The sequence below is a fragment of the Pongo abelii genome, chromosome X (assembly GCF_028885655.2).
Source record: "Pongo abelii isolate AG06213 chromosome X, NHGRI_mPonAbe1-v2.0_pri, whole genome shotgun sequence".
Lineage (NCBI taxonomy): Eukaryota > Metazoa > Chordata > Mammalia > Primates > Hominidae > Pongo > Pongo abelii.
In genome coordinates, this window is record NC_072008.2 from 80,034,645 (window position 1) to 80,062,248 (window position 27,604).

A 27,604-nucleotide genomic window follows, 5' to 3' on the forward strand; every position below is an offset into this window, starting at 1 on the left:
ATATTTCATAAAAATTAACTCTAAATAGATCATAGACCAAAATGTAGAAGATGAAACTATAAATCATCTAGAAGATAACGTAAGATAAAATCCAGGTAACCTTGGGTTTGGCAATGACTTAGCACCAAAAACATGATCCATGAAAGATTGGTAAGTAGGACTTCATTAATATTAAAAACTTCTGCTTTACAAAAGACACTGTCAAGAGAATAAGATGACAAGCCACAGACTGGGACAAAGTATTTGCAAAAGACTTATCTGATAAAGTATTTGTATCCAAAATTACAAAATAACTCTTAAATCAGAACAATAAGAAAACAATCAAATTTAAAAATGGGCAAAAGAACTGATCAGACACTTCACCAAAGAAGATATACAAATGACAAAAAAAGCATATGAAAAGATGCTCAACATCATATGTCATTAGGCATTTGTAAATTAAAACAAAAGTGAGATGCTACCACACACCTATTAGAATGGCTAAAATCTAAAATATCAATAACACCAAATGCTAGTGAGGATGCGGAGCAATAGAACTCTTATTCATTGCTTGTAGGAATGTAGAATGGTATACCAACTATAAAAGGTTATTTGGCAGTTTCTTACAAAACAAAACATAGTCTTACAAGACGATCCAGCAATTGTGTTCTTTGGTATTTACCCAAATGAGATGAAAACTTATGGCCACACAAAAACCTGCACACAAATGTTTACTGCAGCTTTATTAATGATGGCCAAAATCTAAAGGAAACCAAGATGTCTTTCAACAGGTGAGTGGATAAACACACTATAGTACATCCATATAATGAAATATTATTCAGTGATACAAAGAAAAGAGCTATCAGGTAACACACACACACAATGAATATCTTGAAATACATATTGCGAAGTGAAGGAAGCCAGTCTGAAAAAGCTACATACCATATGGTTCCAACTATATGACATTCTGGAAAAGGCAAAACTAGAGAGTTAGTAAAAAGATCACTGTTGTTAGGAATTTTGGAGGAAGGAAGGACAGATGAGTAGATGGATCACATGGAATTTTGGGGGCAGGGAAACTATTCTATACGATATCATAATGGTGAATACAGGACATTATACATTTCCCAAAAACCATATAACTGTACAACACAAAAAGTGAATCCTAATGTAAACTATGGACTTGGTTAATAATAACGTATCTTTTTAAAATAATTGGTTTATCAGTTTTAGCAGATGTACCACATTAATGCAAGATGTTAATAACAGAAGAAACTGCATTGTGGGGAAAAAAAGGGGGTATATATAAGAACTCTTTGTACTTACTGTTCAACTTTTCTGTAAACTTAAAACTTCTCTAAGATATAGTATTTTAATAATAATAATAATGATAAAACCAGGGTAAAATTCATGCTTCTAAAAAAGGCATCAGGTAGCACTGTCTCATTTTAAAAAATATTTTTCAGAAAAGTTTCAAAAAAATGAAGTACATAAATGTTTTAAAGTTACATATGTCAAAATAGTTATTCAAAAATGCTAAATCCTTCATAAAGCCTTCCCTATATGCTTAATTGTTGGTACTCTCCTACAGCTTCATTTGTCTCTCCTTTTGGATGTTTCTATTATGTTATATACATATATATATATCTTATTATTTGTTAGTCACTCAATAAATATTTGCTCAACATATATATCACCTGTTATACTTTATATAACAGATGCATTTCTGAAGAAAAAGGGTGTTTATTTTTATAAATCACTCTCCCTTGAAATTATTATAATTGTAAAGATAGCTTATTTTTGCACTTGATACTTTAACTTCCTTTGCCCCCAGTTTTTCTGTCGACTAAGTGGTTTCCAAGATGGCAGTGGTTAGAGAATATGAATAAACATTTTTTGGTAACACTAAAGGTAACATACATTTTATAAATCAAATGATTTCAATAAACATGTTTTACATTTTCCTTAAATCCTGGCATGGTTGTATGTAAAATACTAATAGGCTGAATTAGGTTGGGCGGGAGTGGTGGCTCATGCCTGTAATCCCAACACTCTGGGAGGCCGAGGTGGGCGGATCACCTGAGGTCAGGAGTTTGAGACCAGCCTGACCAATATGATAAAACCCCGTCTCCACTAAAAATACAAAAATTAGATGGGCATGGTGGCATGCGCCTGTAATCCCAGCTACTCAGGAGGCTGAGACAGGAAAATTGCTTGAACCCGGGAGGTGGAGTTTGCAGTGAGCAGAGATCATGCCACTGCACTCCAGCCTGGGCAACAAGAGTGAAACTCCATCTTAAAAAAAACAAAAACCCCATAGAAGACCTCAAATTCCCCAGATTAATAATGATATGATATTCCTATGATATATGTATAGATGGTAAAAAAATACATTACATATGATTTGTAGGAATTTAAGGAATGAATACAAATGGCATTTTGTTTTTGTCTCTCTTGGTAGTAGAACCCCTAAAATACATCTTATATAGAACCCAAACATATTAAAATAGAATTGCTGCAACTCTGCTGGAAGAAATACCAATCCCCTCTCTTAGTCTACTCTGGGCTCCAAATCATCTCTACATAATATCATTTATCTTTAAAATTTTTGCTGGAGACAATGATAGCCTTAAGACCCTCAGAATCAAAAGAGCATTAAAAAGTAAATAAGCAAGCAGAAGGTATGCTATGTTCTCATACATTAGGCACAAAATCTTCCTCCTGTTTTCTTCTTCTTACTTGACAATCCTCTCTTTCTTCTTTCTCATCTATGTTTCATGCCTAGTTATGATACCACTACAGCCATGCAGATGGCAGGATGGCATTTAGAGCTGAGAAGATTCTTGAACACTGCACTAAAATCCCCAGAATATGTGGAGGAGGTAGGAAAGATTAGAATATAAAGAGGCCTAGATTGATCCAAGGTGTTTATACGCCAAAGCATATATTCAGGTTTGATGAAAAATAGGAAGCCAAGGATAAAAGGGGATAACAATCCATCTTTCCACACCAATTATAAAACACACCTGCAATACTACTCAAGAATAAACAATGATCACTTTTTAAATAGTTGCAAGAGCAAGCACTTTTAAACGGACAGTCCGCAAAGCTGTGCAAATGCTTTTTGGAATGGTCAAATGCTACTACTATGTTCTACATGCTTAAAGTTATTCTATGATCTAGTTTCTGTTTTGTAAAAAGAAAATTGTTTTCTATATGCTTTGAAAGTACTAGCAGGCACTCATCATAACATCTGGCAATTTCTTCCTTCTCCTGATTCAAAAGAAATCAAACATTCTTTTTGAGGATTTTCTATATTCACTTCTGCTTATCTGCAATCAGTTTACATGAGTTTAGTATAGCATTTTCCATCTTACGGGCACTCAGTAGTTGTTGATTAAAGAATCAAATATTAACCTTCTAAAAATATTTTAGTCATTAAGGAAGTTAGTTTAGATCTAGATTTCATACCCTGATATTGACCTGTCACTAAGCAACAGAAATCTGTATTTTGAAGGACTGGAACTCACTCTAAAAATAAATTCTAATACAAATGCCATTACTTAAGACTCTCCATTTTGACTAGCTTAATTAGTCATGTTCTAACCTGTTCTCTTCAATTAAAAAGAAAGTCTAGAAAACAATCTGCCTTTAACTTGTCAGCAAAGTACTTGCATTCAACTAACAAAGGAGCATATGAGCTCAGAATCATATTTATCCTTAGGTAATCTGTATGTAAAAGACAATTCAGCAACCAGTACTATGCTAAAAATGCACGACGGTTAAAATTTTTCAACAATACGTACTAAAATTACATTTGTAATATTGTTCTCTCTGTTCAGCTTAAACAAATGTAACAAAAAATGCTTTCTTGACCTGTTGCTCAGCATCTTGATTTAAGTAAGTACTCTTTCCCAAGAATGGGTGAGATCCCCTGGGAGAGTACTCAACAGAGATTACAGATGAGAAACGAGACATGAAAATGGAGTCTGATTGTGAATTATTTTGGCTTTTCTCTTAACTGTACAGTCACTCCTTCTCAGTTTCCTCTATTTACTTCCCTAGAGGAACACATTAATCAAAGGTACTGTCCCTAGTTGTCTTCTATTTCCTTCTATTTGTGTTCTTTTCCTTGATGAACTCACTAATTTGCATTGTTTCAACTGTCATCTCAATCTCTCCAGACCTGGGCTCCTTCCTGAGCTTGTTTCATATTTTGTATTACCAGCTGATTATCTCTATCTGGGTGTTCTGCTAGTACCTAAAATTTAACATGTCCAAAACCAAGATCTTCATTTTCCCCAAACAAGACCTTCTGATTATACCCAATTTTGTTAAAGGCATTCTTATTCTCTCATCCTGGAATCCTACTTTTTTTTTTTTAACTTCTAATAGTTGATCCATTGCTAAGTATTGTTGACTCTATCTCCCCTACTGCACAGTATCTCTTGCATTTTCCTCCATGTTGCAATTTCTACTACTATTTCAGTACAAATTGCTATTACTTCTTATCTAGACTATTATATGAGCCTTATAACTGGTCAGTAAACATTTGCTGAATGAATGTGTGAAATTAATGGTATCCCTACTTTAGGTCTATCACCACTTGAATTCATCTTTTACACATGGCCAGATTAATTTCCTAAAACACAGTTCTAACCTTATTACTCATCTATTCAAAATACAGGTTCCTACTTCCCACATAATTAAATACATTTTTCTGTCTCACAGTCACAATATTTCACATTTACGAGCTCTAATCTGTCTTTCCAAGCTTATTTCCAAATTCTCTGAAACATCTTCCCATCGCTGGAACCAAGATAGACTATTCACTTCTGTACACATACTATGCTCTCTCATAACTAGGCCATTTTTCATGTTATTCCTACACCTGTAATAATCCTACTCATCAATCAAGGTCTATCTCAGATGTCATCTCCTCTGTGAAACCTTTCCTAACTCCCCATGATGGTGGTTCCTAACTTTCCTCTGAAACCCCACAACACCTGACTGGCACTTCTTTAAATCACTTATGACCTACCTTTTATTAGGGCAATAAAATAAAGCTTGCCTTATCCCATATGGTTTGAGGAAAGAAATTTGCTTTGTTCATATCTGAATACTCTGCAATGCCAAGAACAGTAGTGTGTATAAGTTCTCAATTAATATTTTTAGGGTAGGGAAAAGAATAAGCAAATAAAGCAGAGTATACATAATATAGGGAAAAAATAAGTGGTAAGAACTGGGTTCTAAAATAAATATTAATCCTTATATATAAGAGTGGTACCCAAATTATAGCCAAACCTCCTTTATGCTCATTTTAAGCAAACACTTTTAACTATTATTTTTGGAAATCTAAATTTATTTATTTTTAATACTTGTATTTTACTACCTGCCAGGCACTGTTATAAGTCCTTTATATGTTAACTTATTTAATCTTTATAGCAACCCTATTTTACAAATGGAGAAACTGAGGCACACAGACTAAACAACTTGCTTAACGTTACAAGGTGGCAAAGCCCAAGCAGTCTGATTCCAGAGACATCATCATGACAATATAGTATACCTATAAACGTGTACTTCCCTGACTTTAAAATCTGAGTAAATTGGGGGCTGGGTGCGGTGGCTCATGCCTGTAATCCCAGCACTTTGGGAGGTCGAGGCAGGTGGATCACCTGGGGTCAGGAGTTAGAGACTAGCCTGGTCAACATGGTGAAACCGCGTCTCTACTAGAAATACAAAGATTAGCTGGGCACGGTGGCGCACGCCTATAATCCCAGCTACTCGGGAGGCTGAGGCAGGAGAATCACTTGAACCTGGGAGGCAGAGATTGCAGTGAGCCAAGATTGTGCCACTGTACTCCAGCCTGGGCATGATACAGAGTGAGACTCTGTATCAAAAAAAAAAAAAGAAAAAAAAACTGAGTAAATTGGAAACAAGGCTTTTATTTTCTTGAAAACTCCAGGTCATCATTATAACTTTGCTTTATATAGTACAATGACAAACTGAGAAGGCTGCTGAAATGCAGAGAGCTCCTATACTGAACGTACCAAAACAGTCAGGTTTTGTGGCTTTTTTTTGTTTTGTTTTTTTAGCTTCTCTCTTGATATTAAGCTGTTACTTATTACTTATGGCTATCAGTGTTCCTAAAATGGCTTCATCTTCTTTTCAATTTACTGGGATCTGGGAACCAAGCTTACCGAAAATACGTATTATTTCGGAGCCAAAGAGGCTCTGAAAAGCTTCTTTTACAAAGGTGCTTATGCTTTGTTACAATCAATGCTCCTATATCTCACAATGGTTTCAAGGAGTGAATTCCACTAATTCTGTGAGAAGTCTGATCCAGAGATAAACAGGACACTACCATATAATTTCTGATGACTGCATAAAATAATTATGTAAGCTAAATGAGGGTACTAAAAGTTGGTCATGCTACCCCAAAAGTGATTTACACCAGGCCTAGGATTCATAACTAGAAAATGTAATATTTCTTAGTTAGAGCAACCAAACAATGCATAATTTCTTACCTTTGCACCACCCAAAAATCCCAGCGAAATGGCAACTCTAGCTCGTAGATCTGGCCTGTCTTTGGGCCACACATAAGACAGCATTGCTTTTATGATTTTCCGAGTATCAACATCTTTTAACTATTGAAAGAGAGAAAACAAAGCAGTGAATAACATGTCATTTCAAATATAACCATAATTCAATAACGTAGAATTTATATATTTGAGAAATACATGAAAACATTACAAATATAACTTTTATTCTGAATTTAAGGCTAATATCTTTCAAAATCAAAATATTTTAGAGAAAAATTAACTATTTCAATTACTTTAAAAAAGTTATTCATTTCTCTTAAATGTCTTACTTTCAATTTTAGCCACTCTCATATTGTTAAAAAAGTAATTTAGTGGTCATGAAGGGACATGTACTATATATTTATTTATTAAGCTACCAAAACACTACAGAAAATTCAAAAAAAATTTCCATATTTCCATTTTTGTAGTAGAAAATTTATATACATTTTGGCTATTTGTCAGTTTTTTATTTAAAACTTTTGGAGTCCCAAGTCTAAACTCATAGTAGAGCAGAGTTGCAATACTCCTTTTAGGAAAGCAGAGGGCTTGGTATTGACTATATCAAACAAAGTTGAGTTACTGAAAATTTCCTCACAAATGTAATTTTCCAATAATACTTAATCTGATCAAAATCCATCTCACATTTTTTCTTTGTCCCATGTTCCTGAGGCAACATTCCCATTAAATTCTTTTGCTTTACTTTCAGCTTTAGAGGCAGAATATTAAGAATAAAAACCACACTTTCTAATACCAAACTAAGTAGACCAATACATATATATTCTAAAACTACTATATTATTATGATTGGCAAAACAATCCCCATTTAAACATTAAAATCATAACTTGATTTCTGGAAAAGATATTAAAAAGAATAAAACATACCCAAAAAACACTGAAAAAGAAAAAAGTAAAAAAAAAAAAAAAAAAAAAAAAGATACTGCTTATTACTGCTGAGGGCATATGAAAATGAGCACTCTAATACACTGTTGATGGAGAATACACTGAAATAATCTTTCTGGAGAGCAATTTGCTATATATTACAAGCTTTTAAAATAATTTTGCCCTTTGTGTCAATAATTCTACTTCTGGGAATTTATGCTAAAAAAAAACCCTTATAAATATGCTCTAAGTTGAATCAATTTTATCTCCTAAAAATCTCTTGAATCTATTTATTTCCATTTCTAACCATAAACCTCATCTAAGCTATCATCAATTATCGCATAAACCACTGCAACAATCTCCTAACTGATCTCCCTGCATCTACTTTGTCCTTATCTAGTAAGTTCACCCTGCAATCAGATTTCCCTTCCAGCTTAAAACCCTTAAGCAGTATCCTATCATTCTTGGGATAAAAACTAAAATCTGTAACATGGCTTATAAGGCTCTGCTTGGTCTGGCCCCTGGATACCTCTCCAGTTATGTTTTATACCACTGCTTTCAGTGCTTAGGCCACACTGCCTTTCTTTTAGTTCCTTAAATATTCCATAATCCCTTCTGTCATGGGGACTTTACACAGTAACGTCTACTCTGTCTGGAATAATCTCTCTCTCTCTAACACCTTCCCCTGTGGCCCCTTCAACCTCTTTCAACTAGCTGACCAACAGCTCAAATAGCATTTCCTCAATAATGCCTTCCCTAGCCCATCAGGGTCCTTTGCCTTATTCTCGCACAGTACATTATTCCTTTCTTTAACAGCATCCATTTCAGTTATAAACTACATAAACAGCAGTACAATTATTTGATTAATATCCACTCTCCTGCACATTCCACATGAGTAATCACTCTAACAGTAGTGTTTACTGTTGTAACTCAAAGCCAAATACAGTGACTGACATACAATAGGTACCTAATGAATATTTGTTGAATAAAGGAATGAAAATTTAGCTATAAGGTTGTTTATACCAATTCTGTTTTAATAAAACAAAATTGGAAATAGCCTAAATGATACATGTTGGAGAACAGCGTAAATAGAGTGAACACATACAACAAAATGCAGCCATTCAGAAATATATGTAGTGACAGAGGAATGTGTTAAATGAAAAAAGCAGAGTGAAAAAAATATTTTTGTGGGAAAAAATGTGATATATGTAGGAGTTTACACCAAAAGTGTCAATAACAGTAGCTGTGAGTTGGTGGAATCATTGATACTTTTTTATGACCTTTTGTTGTTGTTGTTGGCTAGCTTCTACTTTTTATAATTCACATATATTCAGCAGGGGTTAGCGAGGGAAGTTATATAATTTCGAGTAGATTTGCAAAGCAAGGAATGGGGGGAAATTGTCAACATATAATATAAAACTAACCTGTATTGTATAAGGTACTGTCAAGGCCCAGGACAGTACCTTATACAATACAGGTTAGTTTCATATTATAGTTATCCCTCTGGGACTCAGCAAATTACTTTTCTAGTCTTTTAGGCAGTTTATCGCTTAAAGAGTATTAGAAATAAAATTGTTTATATTGTAAAAACACAAGGGTTATCTTCCTGAACTGCTTTAAATACATAAGATGACAAAAATATGAAATGCTGAAAGTATAGTTCTTAATGTTTTATTTTATACACACACATATACATGCTCTCATAACTGGTAAGGCCTTTTAAGGCAGTAATTTTAAAATTCCCTTTCCCAACAGAACTATTATGAAATAAATATAATTTAAAGCATTATAACACAAACTAGGGCATTTCAACCACTTTCCCATTTCATGAGTTTTGTCTATCTTACTTTTCTTGATGGAATAATGGAAAAAGACCCTGCTTTCACGTATCTTTAGAAACACTCTCTTCTATCAAAACCTTCTACAACACATCCCAGAATTCTTTCAATTAGGACACAGTGAAGTTATGGCTAAGAGCAAGAAAATTATCCTAGTTGGCTTAATAGTGCATAAAATGTCACCATTTCATTTAACAAAATGGGTTCTGAAGTTATGTAATCATGAATTATGAGTCCATTAAGCTGTAAAGTACATGAATTCCATTAGTTTTGATAAACTATAAAGTTTGAAAAATAATGTATTTTTTTAAGTGGAGACCAAACCAAAGAGGCATTTCAGAGTCCGAGGCACAGTTTTTCTTGATTCATAATATTTTACATATTTATGGGGTACACGTGAGATTTTGTTGAATGTACAGAATATGTAATGATCAAATCAGAGTATTTGGGGTATCTATCTCCTTGAGTATTTATCATTTCTATGTGTTGGGAACATTTCAAGTTCTCTCTTCCAGATACTTTGAAATACACATTATTGCTAATTATAGTCACCCTGCTCTGCTATCAAACATTAAAACTTACACCTTTTATCTAACTGTAGGTTTGTACCCATTGACCGATCTCCCTCTATCCCCCACTCCTAACCACACACCCTTCCCAGGCTCTGATATCTATCACTCTATTCTCTACAAGATCAACTTTCTTAGATAACATGTGATATTTGTCTTTCTGTGCCTGACTTATTTCACTTAACACACTAACCTCCAGTTCCATCCATGTCGCTGCAAATGACAAGATTTCACTTTTTTGTAGACTAAGAGTATTCCACATTTATATTATCGAATTTCCCATTGATGGACACTTAGATTGATTCCATATCAGCTATTGTGAAAAGTGCTGCAATCAACATACAACATGCAGGTATCCTTTTGATATACTGATTACCTTTCCTTTGGATAAGTATCCAGTAGTGGGATGGCTGGATCATATGGTAGTTCTAGTTTTAGTTTTTTGAGAAATCTCCATACTGTTTTTCATAGTGGCTGTACTAATTTACAGTCCCACCAACAGTGTATAAGAGCTTCCTTTTCTCTGCATCCTCACCAATATCTGTTATTTTTTGTCTTTTTATTCACGGCCATTATAACTGAGGGAAGAGGATATCTCATGTGGTCTTGATTTGCATTTCCCTGGTGATTAGTGATGTTGAACATTTTTCCACATACTTGTTGGCCATCAATATGTCTTCTTTTGAGAAATGTCTTTTTAATTGATTTTTTTTTATTATTGAGTTGAGTTCCTTGTATATTCTGAATATTAGTCTCCTGTTGGATGAATAGTTTGAAAATATTTTCTCCCATTTAACAGGTTGTCTCTTCACTCTGTTGTTCCTTTTGCTGTGTAGAAGCTTTTAAGCTTAATATAGTCCCAGCTGTCTATTTTTGGTTTTGTTATCTGTTTTCAGGTCTTCACCACAAAATCTTTGCATAGACCAATGTCCTAAAGTATTTTCCCTATTTTTTCTTCCAGTAGTTTTACAGATTCAAGTCTTACATTTAAGTCTTTAATCCATCTTGGGTTGATTTTTGTACATGGTAAGAGACAGGGATTCAGTTTCATTCTTCTATACACGGACTCCAATTTTGCCAGCACAATTTATTAAAGAGAGTGTCCTTTTCCCATGTATGTTCTTGATGCCTTTGTCGAAAATCAGTTGGCTATAAATACATGGAATTATATTTGGATTCCCTATTCTGCTCTATTGGTCTATGTATGTTTTTATACCAATACCATGCCATTTTTGTTACTACAGCGTTATCATATATTTTGAAGTCAGGTAGTGTGATGTCTCTAGCTTTGTTCTTTTTGCTCAGGATTGCTCTGGCTATATGGGCTCTTTTTTTGGTTCCATACAAATTTTGGAATTCTTTTTTCTATTTCTGTGAAAAATGATGTTATAGCTTTCTTTGTAGAGATCTTTCACCTCCTTGGTTAGATTTAATCCTGAGCATTTTTTTTGGTAGCTATTGTAAGTGGGATTGCCTTCTTCATTTTTTTCTTAGCGATTTAACCATTGGTGTATAGAAAGACTACTGATTTTTGTATGTTGATTTTGTGTCCTGTAACTTTACCAGATTTATTTATCAGATGTAAGAGTTTCATTGGTGAAGTCTTTAGTTTTTTTCTAGATATAAAATAATATCATCAACTAAGAGGGACAATCTGACTTCTTTCCCAATTTGGATGTCTTTTATTTGTTTCTCTTGCCTGACTGCTCTGGCTAGGACTTCCAGTACCATGCTGAATACGAGTAGTGAAAACGGGCATCCCTGTCTTGTTATAGCTTTTTTATTTTTTATTTTTTTTTGGTGGAAAGGCTTTCAACTTTTCCCTATTCAGTATGTTGTTAGCTGTGGGTAAGTCATATATGGCATTTATTATGTTGAGTTTTTCTATGCCTACTGTGCTGAAAGTTTTTATTATGAAGAGATTTTGAATTTTATCAAATGCTCTTCCTGTGTCTATTGACAAATAAAAGATTGATTCTTTGAAAAGATAAATAAAGCTGCAAGACCACTAGCTAGATTAACCAAGAACAAAATATAAGATTCAAATATGCATAATCAGAAATGGAAAAGGAGACGTTACAACTGATACCACAGAAATACAAAATATCATCAGAGACTACTATGAGCACTTCTATGAATACAAACTAGAAAACCTAGAGGAAATAGATAAATTTCTAGAAATGTACAACCTCCCAAGATTGAATGAGGAAAAAAACAGAAATACAGAACCCACCAACGAGTTCCGAAATTGAATCAGTAATAAAAAACCTCAAAACAAACAAACAAACCCAAAAACCCCAGAACCAGGCAGATTCACAAATTCCATGAGACATATAAATAACTGGCACTAATCCTACTGAAACTGTTCCAAAACATTTCAGGAAGAGGGAATCCTCTGTAACTCATTCTACAAGGGCAGCATTACCCTAAAACCAAAACCAGGCAAGGAAACAGCCCAAAACAAAACAAAAAACTACAGGCCAATATCTCTGATGAACACAGATGTAAAAATCCTCAACAAAGTATCAGTAAACCAAATCCAACAGCACAAGATAAAGATAATATACCATGATCAAGTGGGTTTTATTCCAGGGATGCAAGAATATATGCAAATCAATAAATGTGATTCACTACACAAACAGAATTAAAAACAAAAACCATATGATCATCTCAATAGATGCAGAAAAAGCATTCAATAAAATCCAGCATAAGCCTTCAATAAACTAGACATAGAAAAAATACACCTCAAAATAATCAAAGCCACATATGGCAAACCCAGAGCCAACACCACACTGAATGGGGAAAACTTGAAAACACTCCTGAGAAGGAGAATAGAACAAGGATGCCTGCTTTCAACCACTCCTATTCAACATCTTACTGGGAGTCCTAGCTACAGCAATCAGAGAAGAGAAATAAATAAAAAGCATCCAAACTGGAAAAGAGGAAGTCAAATTATCTCTTTTTGATCTTACACCTAGAAAACTCCTCCAAAAGGGTCCTCCAAAAGGGTCCTAGATTTGATAAATAACTTCAGTAAAGTTCAGGATACAAAATCAATGTACAAAAAATGAGCATTTCTATACATCAAGAGCAAGCAGAGAACCAATCAAGAGCTCAATCTCATTTACAATAACTACAAGAAAATAAAATATCTAGAAATACATTTAGCCCATGAGTTGAAAGATCTCTACAAGAAGAACTATAAAACACTGATGAAAGAAGTCATAGATGACACAAACAAATGGAAAAACAAACTCAAGGATTGAAAGAATCAATATTGTTAAAAAGACCATACTGTCCAAAGCAATTTACAGATTCAACACTATTCCTATCAAACTACTAATGTCATTTTTCACAGAATTGGAAAAAACTGTTCTAAAATTCATATTGAACCAAAAAAGAGGCAGAATAACCAAAGCAATCCTAAGCAAAGAGAATAAAGCAAGAGGTACCACATTATCTGACTTCAAATTATACTACAAGGCTACATAACCAAAACAGCCTGTACTGGTATAAAAATGCACACATAAATCAATCAGAAAGAAAGCCACATATGTACAACTAACAGATCTTTGACAAAGTTGACAAAAGTATATACTGGGGAAAAGACAATCTATTCAATAAATACTGCTGGGAAAATCAGATAGTCACATACAGAATAATGACACTGGACCCATATCTCTCACTAAAAACAAAAATTAACTAAGATCTAACTATAAAAAGCCTAGAAGAAAACCTAGAAAAAACTTTTCTAGACATTGGCCTAGGTAAAGAATGTATGACTAAGACTGCAAAAGCACAGATAACAAAAGTAAAAATAGACAAATGGGACTCAAATGAAAAAGATTCTATACAGCAAAATAAATAATTAACAGATTAAATAGAAAACTTACAGAATGTGAGAAAATATCTGCAAACTATGCACCCAACAAAGAACTAATATCCTGGATCTAAAAGGAACTCAAAGAACTCAACAAGAAAAAAACAAGTAACTCCACCAAGAAGTGAGCAAAAGACATGAACAGATAGTTTTCAAAAGAAGACATATAAGCAGCCAACAAACATATGAAAAAATGTTCAACATCAATAATCATCAAAGAAATCCAAACTAAAACCACAATGAGATACCATCTTACACCAGTCAGAATGGCTATTATTAAATAATTTAAAAACAACAGATGTTGGTGAGGATGTAGAGAAAAGGGAATGCTTATACACTGTTGGTGGTAATGGAAATTAGTACAACCGCTATGGAAAACAGTATGGAGATTTCTCAAAGAGCTAAAAATAAAACTACCATTCAATCCAGTGATCCTATTCCTGGGTATCTTCCTAAAGGGAAACAAATCATATAAAAAAGACACCTGCACTCATATGCTTACCACAGCACAATTCATACTAGCAAAGTAATGGAATCAACCTAAATGTCCATCAACGGATGAATGAATAAAGAATATGTGGTATAGAGTATCATCAAGGGACGCAGAGCATGATGGTGGACTATAAGGCTCCACCAATCATCCCCCCTCCCTTCAAGGACACCAATTTAACAACTATGTACACAGAAAAAACACCTTCATAAGAACCAAAAATCAGGTGAGCCCTCATGGTACCTGATTTTAATGCCATACTGCTGAGTCACTGAAGAGATAGAAAAAACAGTCCTAAATTGCTGACACCACCCCTCCCCGACACCGCAGAAGCAGTGGTGTGGTGTGGACAGCATCTCTGGGTGCTGGAAGCGGGAGAGCACCGCAACTGTGAGGTGCTGAACTCAGTGCTGTCCTGTTAGAGCAGAAAGGAAAACCAGAAACAGGACAAAACTCAGCTGATGCCCGCCGGCAGAGGAAGCATTTAAACCAGCCCTAGCCAGAAGGGAGTAATCGATCCCATAAACCTTGCCCCTGCAGGCTAAAGTGCTTTGTGCTCTAAATAAGCTTGAAAGGCAGTCTAAGCCATAAAGACTGCAACTAATAGGTGAGCCCTAGTATTGAACTGGGCCCAGAGATGGTGGGCTGAGGGCGAGGGGCACACAACCTACTGAGACACCAGCTGGGGCGGCTAAGGGAGGGCTGGCATTGCTCTCCCCTCACCCCAGGTTGTACAGCCACTGTTCCCAAACAGATCCCTTCCTTCCATGTGAAGAGAGGGAAGAATGGGGAGGCCTTTGTCTTGCATCTTGGATATCAGCTAAGCAACAACAGGATAGGGCAACTGTCAGAGTCGTGAGGGCTCCATTCCAGGCCCTAGCTCCTGGACCCATTTCTAGACACGCCCTAGGCCACAAGGGAATCCATGGCCTTGAAGGGAAGGACCCAGTCCTACCAACATTCATCACCTGCTAACTGAAGAGCCCTTGGGCCCTGAATAACCAGAAGTGATACACAGTTACTACATCAAAGGTGAGCCTCTGAGAATTGCTGGCTTCAGGCGAGACTCGGTACATTGCCACCCGTGGTGGCTAGGTGCGAAGCTCCTTCTGCTTGAGAAAAGCAGGGGGGAAGTGAAGGGAACTTTGTCTTGTACCTTAGGTACCAGCACAGCCACAGAGGGGTATAGCACCAAGCAGGCACTGGATGGTACCGGATTATGGGATTTGACTCTTGGACAGCATCTCTAGACCTGCCCTGGGCCAGAAGGGGGCCCACTGCCCTGAAGGGTGAATCTCTGGCCAGGCAGCATTTACCACAAGCTGACTGAAGAGCCCTTGGGCCTTAAGGGGACATTGGGGGCAGTCTGGCAGTACTCCCAGTGACCTGTGGTGGCTGTGGCTACAGGGTGAGGCTCCTCTGACTTTGGCAAGGGGAGAGGAGTGGGAAGGACTGCATCCTGTGGTATGAATGCCGGCTCAGCCTCAGTATAACAGAACACCTGGCAGACTTCTAAGGTTTTTGACCCTAGTTCCTGACTCACAGACAGCACCTCTGGACCTATGCAAGGCCTGGGGGAACTCGCCGCCCAGAGAGGAGGAACGTGGGCCTGGCTGGCTTTGCCACCTACTGACTGCATAGTCCCAGGGACTTACCAAACACAGGCAGTAGCCAGGGAGTGGTTACAGCAGATCCTCGGTGAGAACCTGTTCCTCCTCTGCTATCAGAATATACAAATTTAAAGCCCCATTGCAATGTAAAACTAATACTCTATTAGTATGAGGAATTAAAGTTTTTAGAAAATCTCAACTATATATTGGAATTAGATGGTCATAGTTAAAGGAAGCAATTAGATTCAGAAAAAAAAACCCACAATGGTAACAAAGAAATAAATTCAGATAGAGTCACTGAGATCTTGGAATAGTAACAAAATTTTATTTACTTTTTTTTCAGAAATGAGTTTAGAAGAAAAATTTCGGAAATGACAGAGGGCTGAGAGAAGCTGAAAGCAACTGAAAACGAGGTGGCCCAAGAGAAAAAAATCAGAAGAAAAAGAAACTTGACTGACATCAGAAATACTCACTAAATACTTATTTCATTAATTAATTAATGTATCTATTTTCAAATACATGATGGGAAATTCTTATTAATATCCTAGAGGCAATACCTAATAATTAATTAAATCACCACAACTTTTGACAGATTTTTAAATATTTACTTATTTGGTATTAACATACAGCTTCATAAGCTTCATGAGGCTGGACAGGTAAGAAATAATGAAAAGAACATCTATACAACGAAATAGCACAATCATAGTATGGTGGGTCAAAAACAAATACATAAATAAATAAGTACACAAATAAAACTGGAAGTACCAAACTCAGTAGGGTGTAACTGGAAAGCCACAAATTACACTTCTTATGAATTGACAGTGGTCAATTTGACAGTGTGATCTGAGGAAGAGAAGCACTGCCTCATGGCCAAATGTACTACAAGCGAAAAGCTATACCTAATAATGATGTAGACAAGGCCTGAGAATAAAAAAACAAAACAGCCGGAGCAGCTCATTTGGTAGAATTTTCAGATATTAAAGATAACTGTATATTAATAAATTGAATACACATTCTGTTTCTCAGGTAAGTACGTTTCTATTTCTCGCCAGGAAAGGTCAAGCACTGAAGCAAGAGCCTATTTTTCTACCCGTAGCTCATTCTTTTCAAGGGAGTGAAGCCCAGTGGCCCTTGATAAGAAAATGAAGAGTAACAAAAAAAAATGATCTTTTGATAAAGGTAGAAGAATCACCTTTTCCTTGGCCAATGAGGAATTTCTCTAAGAATTCTGGTTTTACAGACATTCCTAAATTCTAAAAGCAAGAAATGTAATACCTCATAGAATCAAGGGACTGATTTTGAAAGAAACTACTTGGGGACAAAACTTGTAGTGAGGAACTAAAAAACATTAAAAAAAATTGGAATGCTGTTTTGTAAAAATATGAGCTATAGGCTGAATGTTTTCTCCCTAAAGAACCAACCTAGAAGAAAATTTGGAAGTGTCCATAATTTCAGGGATAAGCAAACTATCCAGAGAAAAGAACTGTCTCCTCAACTCAACAACTGCAATAAAAGGAACAAACCACTTCAGTACTATTAAAGATTAACAACAGATTTATAAAAAGAAGGTCAAAAACTAGCGAGTTCAGTCGATGTCTAAAAAATCCAGAGTGTAACTGGAAAATTTTTATTGTGTTGTTGGAGAGATATATATACTGAATTTGGGATAAGAGAATAAAATATGTATGAGTTGTCAGGAAAGGCTTTACAATTTTTGTTACATTATACTTCAGGGTTTGTTTTCCGAGCTTTGCTGGTCTGAAAGTTCAATGAAGAACTTATTTGGTGGTGATTAGACCCTTTCCTTAAATGGATTATGCTACATATTAGATGGATTTGTATTTTACAGTCCATTTAATAATTTACAATAAAAAGAATTACCCGCCAGACTGATATTCAAGTTGGCCAGTCAATGAATTTTCTATCCCAAAGGAAAGACAATTTTAGAAATCAAATGAAGATCATAAGTCTACTTGATTATGTATGAAATCAGAGCTGGAATACAGCCTCACCATGTCATCCAGGTATGCTTGCCCACTGGTCTAATGTGTCCACTCATTTTAACAAGCCTCTTCCCAATCTTCCAATTTTTAATCCTCCAAGTTACTCCAAGTTTTAACACCAATTTTTAATATTCCAAGTTACTGTTTCACTTCTTCTGATTACATCAAGCTCTCCAATTGCTTAAGTAAGTGAAAATTTCTCTTTAAAGACTACTAGCTTCTGACTGTGTCCAATCAATAAGAATGTGTTTCTAACATAAAAAAGAGTATGTCAAGCAAAATCTCAGAAATAATCCTTTCATTAAGGTCTTCATTATTTGTGTCCTTATTAAGAGTACATGGCTAACTAAATTTACTAGCAGATGCCTCTTCAAAGCAGCATATAAATAAAAATTTAAATGCAGGAATAAGGCTCCAAAATCCTTTAAAAATCTGGGGATTCTATTATAAAACAATTCCTTAATTAATCTACTTTAAAAACTCGAGTTTTCAAATACTGAAATTGCCACTCCTTTTTCACAAACCCTTTATGATCCCATGCTATATAAATGGATGATTTAAATAACTTCCAAGCAGCATTATTAATACTGATTGTTAGCTGTTAAGAACACACACATGTAAATGAATAAAAAGCGAAGCAAAGCTGGGTTTGGTGGTGCACACTTGTAGTCCCAGCTACTCTGGGAGGCTAAGGTGGGAGGATCGCTTGGGCCCAGGAGTTCGAGAGCAGCTTGGGCAACACAGAGAGATCCCTTCTCTATAAACAAGCACACAAAAAGTAAAGCACTACAGATTTCAGTTGGTTATAAGGTAAAATCTATTATTTGTCACAGTGATAAAACTTCTACATGGCAGTTTACATATTCTGCCATGTTCTTAAGTTTCTAGACAGCAGAGATTTTGTCTTGTATATCTCCAGTACTTAACACAGAGTTTAGCACAAAGAAGGTATTCAATATATACTTTTTAAATAAATGGATTATGGTAGAGGACAGGCCTTACAATCTCACACTGTAGCAACAGCAGCTAAAATTTATTGAGCACTTACTATGTGTCAAGCACTATTTAAGAGCTTTAACATGGTGTGAGGAGTTAACTCACTTAAATCCCCTTCAATATTATCATCTCCATTTTACAGATGAAGAAACTGAAGCACACAGAGATTAAGTAACTAGCTCAAGGTCATTCTACTAGCAAGTGAGGGAGCCACAATTCAAATCCAGGCAGTCTGGCTCCAGAGCTCAAGCTCTTAACTACAACTCCACACTATTTCTTTTCTGACATGGTCTCCAATCTATATGATTCTATGATTCCATTTCGACAAAAAGGCTAAACTAATACAAAGATGGCAAGGGAAAACAAAGGGCTACAGACTAACTATAAGGTATTACAATGAGTGTTGCTTTATTTTACTGGAGCAGAAAGAAACTGTCTTGAAGTTTATACTGCTTGAGCCTAAAAGAAGTAGCTGCTTCTCCTTTATAAAGTCAACATGTTTTTGGTTGCGTTTAGAATATTATTAGCAACTATCCTTAAGAGGCCTTAGTGACAGATGATCCTGAAAACTGGCAAATATCATACCAAAGACTAATGCACGGATAAACAAATCTCATTATTTGGGTTAATATTTTAAAATTTTATTTTATGATACTTTGCTGTTTTAGAAATCAGCTATGAAGGATAATGTACAAAAATGGGACAGAAACATGAATGTGAAGTGTTTTGAGTTCCTTGAAAGAACTGTACTAGGAATCAAAGAATGGAAAAAAGCACTGAAAACTGTTTCCTGCCAATCACTTTCTATCAATAAAAGAATTAACATTTACTTCTCTCTTTACAATTTAAAGAGTACTTTTACATAAAATTTGTTCACTTGACCACCAACCCTGAAAATATCATTTCTACTTAGAAATAACATGTATATACTGATTGGGTCAAGCCAGAGGAAGAAAATAAAGGCAAGCTCAGAGAAAAAGGGCCAGATATAATTCTGTATAACAGTATTCCAATGACATTTTTCACTTACTGAGAAAAAATATATAGTGCAAGTCTTTCTATTTCAACAGCCCTACTGCTTAGCATGTCTGTATAATGATAATAATAATGATAAAGAATATGGATAACTAGGTGGATCAGGTAGATAGAGGATTTACCATGAAGCTAGGGGATATTCTAGGATTTCTCTAAGTGTATAGAAGGGGAAACATTAACCTTGAAGCACACGCACACACACAAATTGTTTTTTAGGTGCTAAATCTAATCTGCTTACTTATTATAAGGCTAGATTACATAACAACCTCAAATGGTGCTATTTTAAAGAACTAAAACATTTAGGTGGATAAATAACTTTTCTTTTTTAGCAATCATAAATCTTTGTTTTAAGTCCGAGAAAATATCATCTATAAACTATGGTCAATTAATATGATTTTTTTTCATTAGAGAACATGCAGTTAGATGAGTCAATCAAAATATTCTAGAATATTATAATCTTAATTACATATATCTTCTGTGCAAGGACAATCATCAAGAATTTCCAGTTACTTGTTACTGGCTCTTACCCCTTCTTTTGGGTCTGTGTGGAGTCCTCCTCCTGCATGACCATGCCAACATGTCCTCTTTTCTATCAGTGGCCATACCTGGAGAGCCTAATTGAAGATGATACCAAACAGTCCGTTAGCTAATACAGAATTTCAGATGTTTCAAAATCTGACTTAAACAGTCTAATCTAATGAATGTTTCCAAAACAAATTCACAGGTATAGTATTTAGTCTGGCATAGTAAAGCAAAACACCTCCACAATTAACTTATAGCTAAATTTACATTAAAAATATTAAGATACAACAAACTCATACTGAAGTCACTTTCTCTAAATAGCTTTTGAAACTCATGTTTAAAGGATTTAACCTGTTTTACACTTCTACTTGACTTATACTGACTTTCCCAGTGTCATTCACTACTATAGTGCTGATAATCTCTTATTTCATTATTGGCAAGCAAGTATAATATACAGTTAATTTATATCTCACTTGCTTTCCTTGTGTATACATTTCTTTTTTATAGTTAATACAGTTGATTTTAAACAACTCATTCTTTTTCTTGTTGTACTGGCTCATATATACATTTAGAAATAAGGTATTTTTTAATATCTCATAGTCTGTCTTATGCCTATATTTTAGTCATTTGCATACACTGTTTTGCCTTTCTTATTACATGACAAATTTCTGAAGATCAGAGACAGTGTCTTTTATCTTTGTATCTCCCATGGAACATACCACAGTATCTTACACACAGGCAAGGTAAGTTTCAATACTTGTTGGATTAGATGATTTTTCAGTAGCTATAATAATCAATAATTAATGAACAAGGGCACAGTTCTTTACAAACACAAATGTGTATCAATATCATACATAGCATAACAATATCAGCTCTGGGCCAAACTATGAAAATGGAATTACAAAAAGCAAAAAGTGCCTTCTTGCTCTCACCAGTTGAGATAGAAAAAGTGATTGCCATAAACGGGATATTGATTTTTGGATCAATAATCTCAAAGCACTTTGTAAAAGGAAAACATCAAAAGGTAATTCTTGGTCTGACAATGTCTCTTTGTGCCATTTTTTCCTCTAAAAGATTGAGCAACAAGTTTTATCAAGGGGTCTGGTGAATACCACACAAGATAGTGAGGTCTTCAACAAAACAAAAGACTTAAAATAGAAATAAACTTAGTGGTGTCATAGACAATAAGAAGACTAAGCACATTTTCCCCTTAACACTTTAATAATGGAAAATATAATTCATTTCTACAGCCTCTGCATAAATTAGAATTATGCTTTGTATCTTAATGGCAAATAATTATTAATCAGAAAGAAAAAATAAACAAAATACCCAGAATTTAGACTGTCTTCTAATTTTCTAGTCTTTTCTATCACGGAGATTTATGGGTCTCATTTTAAAGCACTGAGAATTTTTAAAGATGTCTTTCACTTATTTCAGCAATGAAAAATAACCTCATCAACATGTAAACTCAGCACTACCTACCTCATAGGCTCTAACAAGCTTAGAATCCCTTGGTATTTCTACTATCTGAACATTGGTAACATTAAAAAACATAAAGCATTTCACATATCAGATATAAATTAACAGGATAAATTTAAGTGTCAACAAGTTGCTATTACATTTATAAATGCTTTCTGAAAATATTACTTTAGTTGGCACTGATTCAAGAGATTCAGATAGATTTTTCCAGGGGTAGAAAACATCAAGACTTCTCTCTGCATTTCCAGAAGCAGAAACATACCTTCTTATTCATCTTGTCAGCATTTAGAAAAACACAAAAAGGGAGATGTAAAATATGTAGTATAAATTGGGAAATGCTCCAAGGGTTTACAGGTTTTTCCTAGCTATATGTAGACATGTTTGCTCAATCTTACCTTTGCAGCATCTAAGAACTGTCCTGAATTGCCTTTTCCCAATCTCTGCCATGTGATACTTTTTAATGACTCTGGGATCTGCTGATAAGGAAAAAAAAGTAGGGGGAAGTTTCAGAGTGGACACTTAATATTGAAAGATTATTTCCTTTGTTCATAAACATGCAGAAAATTAAAACCATAGCCATATTGGAGAGATGATTATGCTTTTAACGTATGCCTAAAAAGACAAAAAATAGCCCGGGCCTGGTGGCTCACATCTATAATCCCAGCACTTTGGGAGGCCAAGGCGGGCGGATCACGAGGTCTGGAGATTGAGACCATCCTGGCCAACATGGTGAAACCCCATCTCTACCAAAAATATAAAAATTAGCTGGGCGTGGTGGCGTGCGCCTGTAGTCCCAGCTACTCAGGAGGTTGAAGCAGGAGAATCGCTTCAACCCAGGAGGTGGAGATTGCAGTGAGCCGAGATCGCGCTACTGCACTCCAGCCTGGCAACAGAGCGAGACTGTCTCAATAAAAAGAAAAAACAACAAAAAGACAAAAATAAAATTTGTGGTCCAGGTATGAAGTAAATTGTATTACTCATTATAAATGTCAAATTGTACTTTCTTTTCATCCCCTTTCTTTCTGGTTTCTGTTTCTTTTCTTTTTTTTTTTTTTGGTCTTTGCTTCTTAAATCCCCTAAAGTCTTCAACTCAATTTCTTTCTTAAATGGCTTTTATGCTCTTTTCAAATACTCCTCTTTTGTTCTCTCTTTACTGCATTTTATTATGCTCCACATCTTGTTTCTGTGCCTTCTTTCGACTTAATCGGAATGCTAAATTTATATGCTGGTCACAAGATCAGTTTTGACAAATGATTCTATATAACCAGATGATGAACTCTGTAAGCCAAAAGTAAAATGCTACTAAGTCCCCCAACCAACTGAATGGCCCCCCTCCTGGCCAAGGGGACCCCAAAGAAACCTGGAAGTCTAGTTCAGGCCATGATGCTGGTTGTGTGTGTGGGGGGGGTGGGCAGAATTAGACATGCCTCAATATACCCTCTTCCCTTTGGAGTTCAGAAACAACTGACCAGCATTAACATTAAAACAGCGATCTTAAGACTGACAAAGCAGAATTTGTGGCAATGACATGCCAAATTCCAACCTGACTGCTATAGTATCATATGACAGATTAACAGGCCCTGAAGGAAATCAAAGTATTTTATCCCAAAATATATTTCTTTGACATATTCTGAAATGGCCCTACAAATCTGTCTCTTGTGGGGGAAATTTGCATTCTATAGAGAATCTCCTTCCCTTACTCTTTTCTGGAAAGTCTGACACCTTTTAAGGTCTGATAAGAGACATTCACCATCTTTTACCTATGAAGCTTGTGACCTGAAAGCTTCATCTACATGAGAAGAACCTTGGATTCCACAAGCCCCTGTTCAAACTCAAGCATTTCTTTAGGCTGAATTCAACTCTTCAGGCAGGGCTTAACTCTTTTAACCTATGACCTGGAAGTCGCACCACCCCCCGCCCCCGCCCCCGCCCCCATTGTATAAACACAAGCTATAACCAAACCAACTTGGACACATGTTCTCAGGACCTCCTGAGGTCATGTCATGTGCCATGGTCCTTAACCTTAGCAAAATAAACCTGTAAATTGAGACCTGTCTCAGATACTCTTTAGTTTGCAACTCCAATCAAAGTTTCCTTGAGGCCACTTTATCCTTGGTAACGTTTCAAAAGTGGAGGTGAAAGAGGGCAGAATAAAGAATCTCTCCATGTGAAATACCACACGGACATCTGCAAAATGGACACACACCTTTTTGAAATCTACCAACAATTTAGTGAGGAAAAAATTTGCTTCTCAGGTCAAGTGTTTCCCAAAGTATCAGAGGCATTTGAACCAGAGCAACTTCATCTTGAGTAGGGGCTTAGTAAAATAAGGCTGAGACGTGCTGGGCTACATTTCCAGGTGGTTAAGGCATTCTAAGTCACAGGATGAGCTAGGAGGTTGGCACGAAATACAGGTCATAAAGACCTGGCTGGTAAAACAGGTTGTGTAGTAAAGAAGCTGGCTAAAACCCACCAAAACCAAGATAGCGACAAGAGTAATCTTGGGTCATACTCACTAGTACACTCCCACCAGCACCATGACAGTTTACAAATACCATGGCGACATCAGGAAGTTACCCTATATGGTCTAAAAAGGGGAGGCAAGAATAATCCACCTTGATTATGTGCTTGCTTAGCACATAATCAAGAAATAACCATAAAAATCTGCTCTGCCTACAGAGTAGCCATTCTTTTATTCCTTTACTTTCTTAATAAACTTGCTTTCCCTTTTCTCTAAGGACTTGCCCTGAATTCTTTCTTGCATGAGATCCAAGAACCCTCTCTTGGGGTCTGGATCAGGACCCCTTTCCAGTAACATCTTTCTGGCAACCACAGAAGAGACAATACTGAGGAAACCCTCGACCTAAAGGCTAACTTTGGGTAAGTGGTGAGGTCCAGTAGTATCTTTCTGGAGACCACCGAAGGGACTATACTAAAGAGACCCCTGACCCAAAGGAAAATCACCTGTGCACACCAATTGGCTGACTTTGGGTAGGTCGGGTGCATATACGCAGGTAAAGAATGGGATTGGTTAGAGGCCCAACTTAGGAGTGTTAGACTTTCTCCTAAGACAGGGTTAAAGGCTCCTCTCAATAAAAAGCAAGGACGCTTGACTGACCTTGGGTTTGAGGCCCAACTTAGGAAGGTTAGGGTCCTTCCTAAGATTTAGGGGGTTAGAGGCCCCTTTCAGTAAAGTCCCTCTCAGCTGAGAATAGGTTTGGCACTATGGGATGTTAACTGCTACTCTATTTGGATTAATCTGTCTTGCACTTTTTGCTGATGGCTATGGATGACAGGATTAGGCATGTACAGGACCATGGGATATGGGGACTTTTTTCCTCCCCAAAAGGGGAAACTTGAGAGCTGATGGGACTGCTGGAAAAAATCCCTTCGCTACTGGCAAGTGGCCACCTGAACTCTTCAGTGTCGCTGCAATGGGTGGGTCTTTCTCTGGCCTCCCTGAGCTCTTTGCCTTCCCCGTCGAATGGAGGCAATACTTTTCTCCCTTTCCTTTCCTTTCTCTCTCTGTATGAACTGGTAGAATGAATGGTAAAAAATCACTGTTTAGCTCCTCTGTAAAATTCTGATTAATTGGAAAAAGGATTTGTGAAGCTAGTCTTAAGCTGTAGTGAATCTGTTATACTTTGTGCTATGAATTTGTCTTTCTGTATCATTCTGTCATAAAGAGGAGTACCTTAAGATAGAACATTGGCTTAGTATCCCATAAGCCTACTGTTCCAGACAGCCCAGCAAACTGGTCAGTCACGTCCTTGGGAGCTTGACCTTGTAACCACGTGTCAGTGCTTTCTTTTGGTCTCTGCCATCACAATGGCAGCCTGGGTGCAGGATTCAATTCCTGGCTTAGGGAATGACCACTTTCTGGTTTGTTAACTGTGTGCCTTCCTTGAATTTTTCCTTTCTCTGAGCACCTGTGAAGTTACTTTTGGTAAAGTTTCAAAGCCAGGAATATCAGCCGGCTAAAGTCTGATAATAAGAAATTTAAAAGGCCTTTTTTTTTTTTTTTTTAAAGAGCATTGTGGTTAAAAGTCAGCTGAATTAAAAGCAGATATTCAAGTTCTAACAGCCTGGGACTCCTTAGGAAAAAAGAGGAAGCACCACAGATCCCGTTTTGGAATAAACCTCTGTTTTCCTCATGAAACTTCAGGAATAAAAAGTAGATAGAGTCCTCTTAAAATCTAAGGCTCTGTTTTATTTTGCATTCCATTATCTGATATTTTTTACTTTTGGGGGGGTGACAGAAATTAATTTGCATTATGAGAGAACTTTAGTGTGTAATAACTAGGAAATATACTTTTGGGGACAGCTAATGGCAGTTATGGGGAAATACTCAGCTCTGCAGGTTTGGATCAGAGAAGCATGCTCTTAGCCACCTAGGAAGTATGATGTCCCCATCCCCCACTGAGAGGTAACACTCCCATGGGGATGAGCTGATTCCCTCTTTTTGGGATCCAAGATCTGGTATAAAAATGAGACCCTTAATTTCTGGAGATCTGTTTTGCCTTCCAGCTGTGCCTGCTTATTAGGCCCTAGAAACTTTAGGCTTTAAAGAGAAACTTAAAAACTGGCGAATGAAGAACCTTATAGCTACAGGATCTTCTGTCTGTGTATTTATATTTGTTGTGTGTATGATGCTTATATCTAAAAGAGCTTTGATTAATTGGTTTAATAATAACAAAAGTTTAGATCAAACATTTTGTCAGAAAAGTAAAAAGTGTAATGACTTTTAGTTCACATGACTTAAGTAATCTTTGGGAAATAGAAACAGTTTTACATGCAAGGTGTGCAAAGAAAGTGAAATGAGTTTTTGGTAAAAGATTACAAGAAGGCATGGAAATAAGGATTTTTCTGCCTAGATTAAAGGGTTAAAGGATTGTTTTAAGTTAGGATAAAGCTGAAAGTCTGAGCAAGTTGTGGAAGGTTTGTGAAAAATTAATCCTGTAAAAAAAATTATGTGTGACATACTGGCTAAAGTTAAAGGGGGTATTATTCGGTTTTTCCGTAAGTTGAACACCGGAATAAAAGTACAACAGGTTTTTCTTAGAGCACTTATCTACTGTTTAACAAAAATTTTTGTAAAGGGTTATAAAAGGTTTATGAGAATCTTACCTTATGGTCAAACATTAAAATTGGGTAGATACGTCTATAAGGTTTTGTTAGGAATTGGGTTTGACATCAATAATGCACAAATGCAATGGTGAAATTTGGCTCATTTAGTATAAAAATCATACAGGAAGCATTGTCAAATATGAAATAGTATTTGACTTTCTTTGGGCTGTATTTATATAAATATGTTACTGATATCTGTTCCAAAATTATGTAAAACTCCTATAATCCTGATATAATCTCGTGTATGTTATTAAGTTATAATTATTATGTACAATTGTATGCCACAGAAGTAACCAAAATTTCCTTGAATAGTGGCTGTCCTAAGACTTTTTAATATCCACAGACAATTGTTGTCTTGTTCTGATCCTCTTCAAAAGGTGGTTTATAGTCAGCTATAGGACTTGGACAGGTGTTCTTAAATGCAGGTGTCTGATAACTTTGGAGATTATGAAATTAGAATAGAGAAAAAAACTTTTAGGACTCTCATGGAAAGCTAAAATGTTTATGAATATCAAACAGAATAGGAGTGAACTTAATGTACTGAACTAATACAAGACTGAAGTAATCTTTTTTACTTTGCTTAAAATGTTGCGGATCCTTTGTTTTATTTTTCAGAG

At 35.9% G+C, this 27,604-nt stretch overlaps 1 protein-coding gene across 3 annotated transcripts in view; it reads right to left on the minus strand.

The window, feature by feature from the left end:
• Positions 1-27,604, minus strand: part of ABCB7 (ATP binding cassette subfamily B member 7) — a 106,868-nt gene that overhangs the window by 39,090 nt on the left and 40,174 nt on the right. Inside the window, exons 2-4 of one of the 3 annotated variants that reach the window (XM_002831820.5) lie at positions 22,256-22,336; positions 20,387-20,473; positions 6,507-6,626 (exon numbers count right to left, since the gene is read on the minus strand). In XM_002831820.5, the coding sequence (XP_002831866.2) occupies positions 6,507-6,626; positions 20,387-20,473; positions 22,256-22,336 (288 nt within the window). The remainder of the gene's footprint in view (positions 1-6,506; positions 6,627-20,386; positions 20,474-22,255; positions 22,337-27,604) is intronic. The other 2 variants (XM_009234996.4, XM_054544736.2) reach the window with 2 other exon arrangements.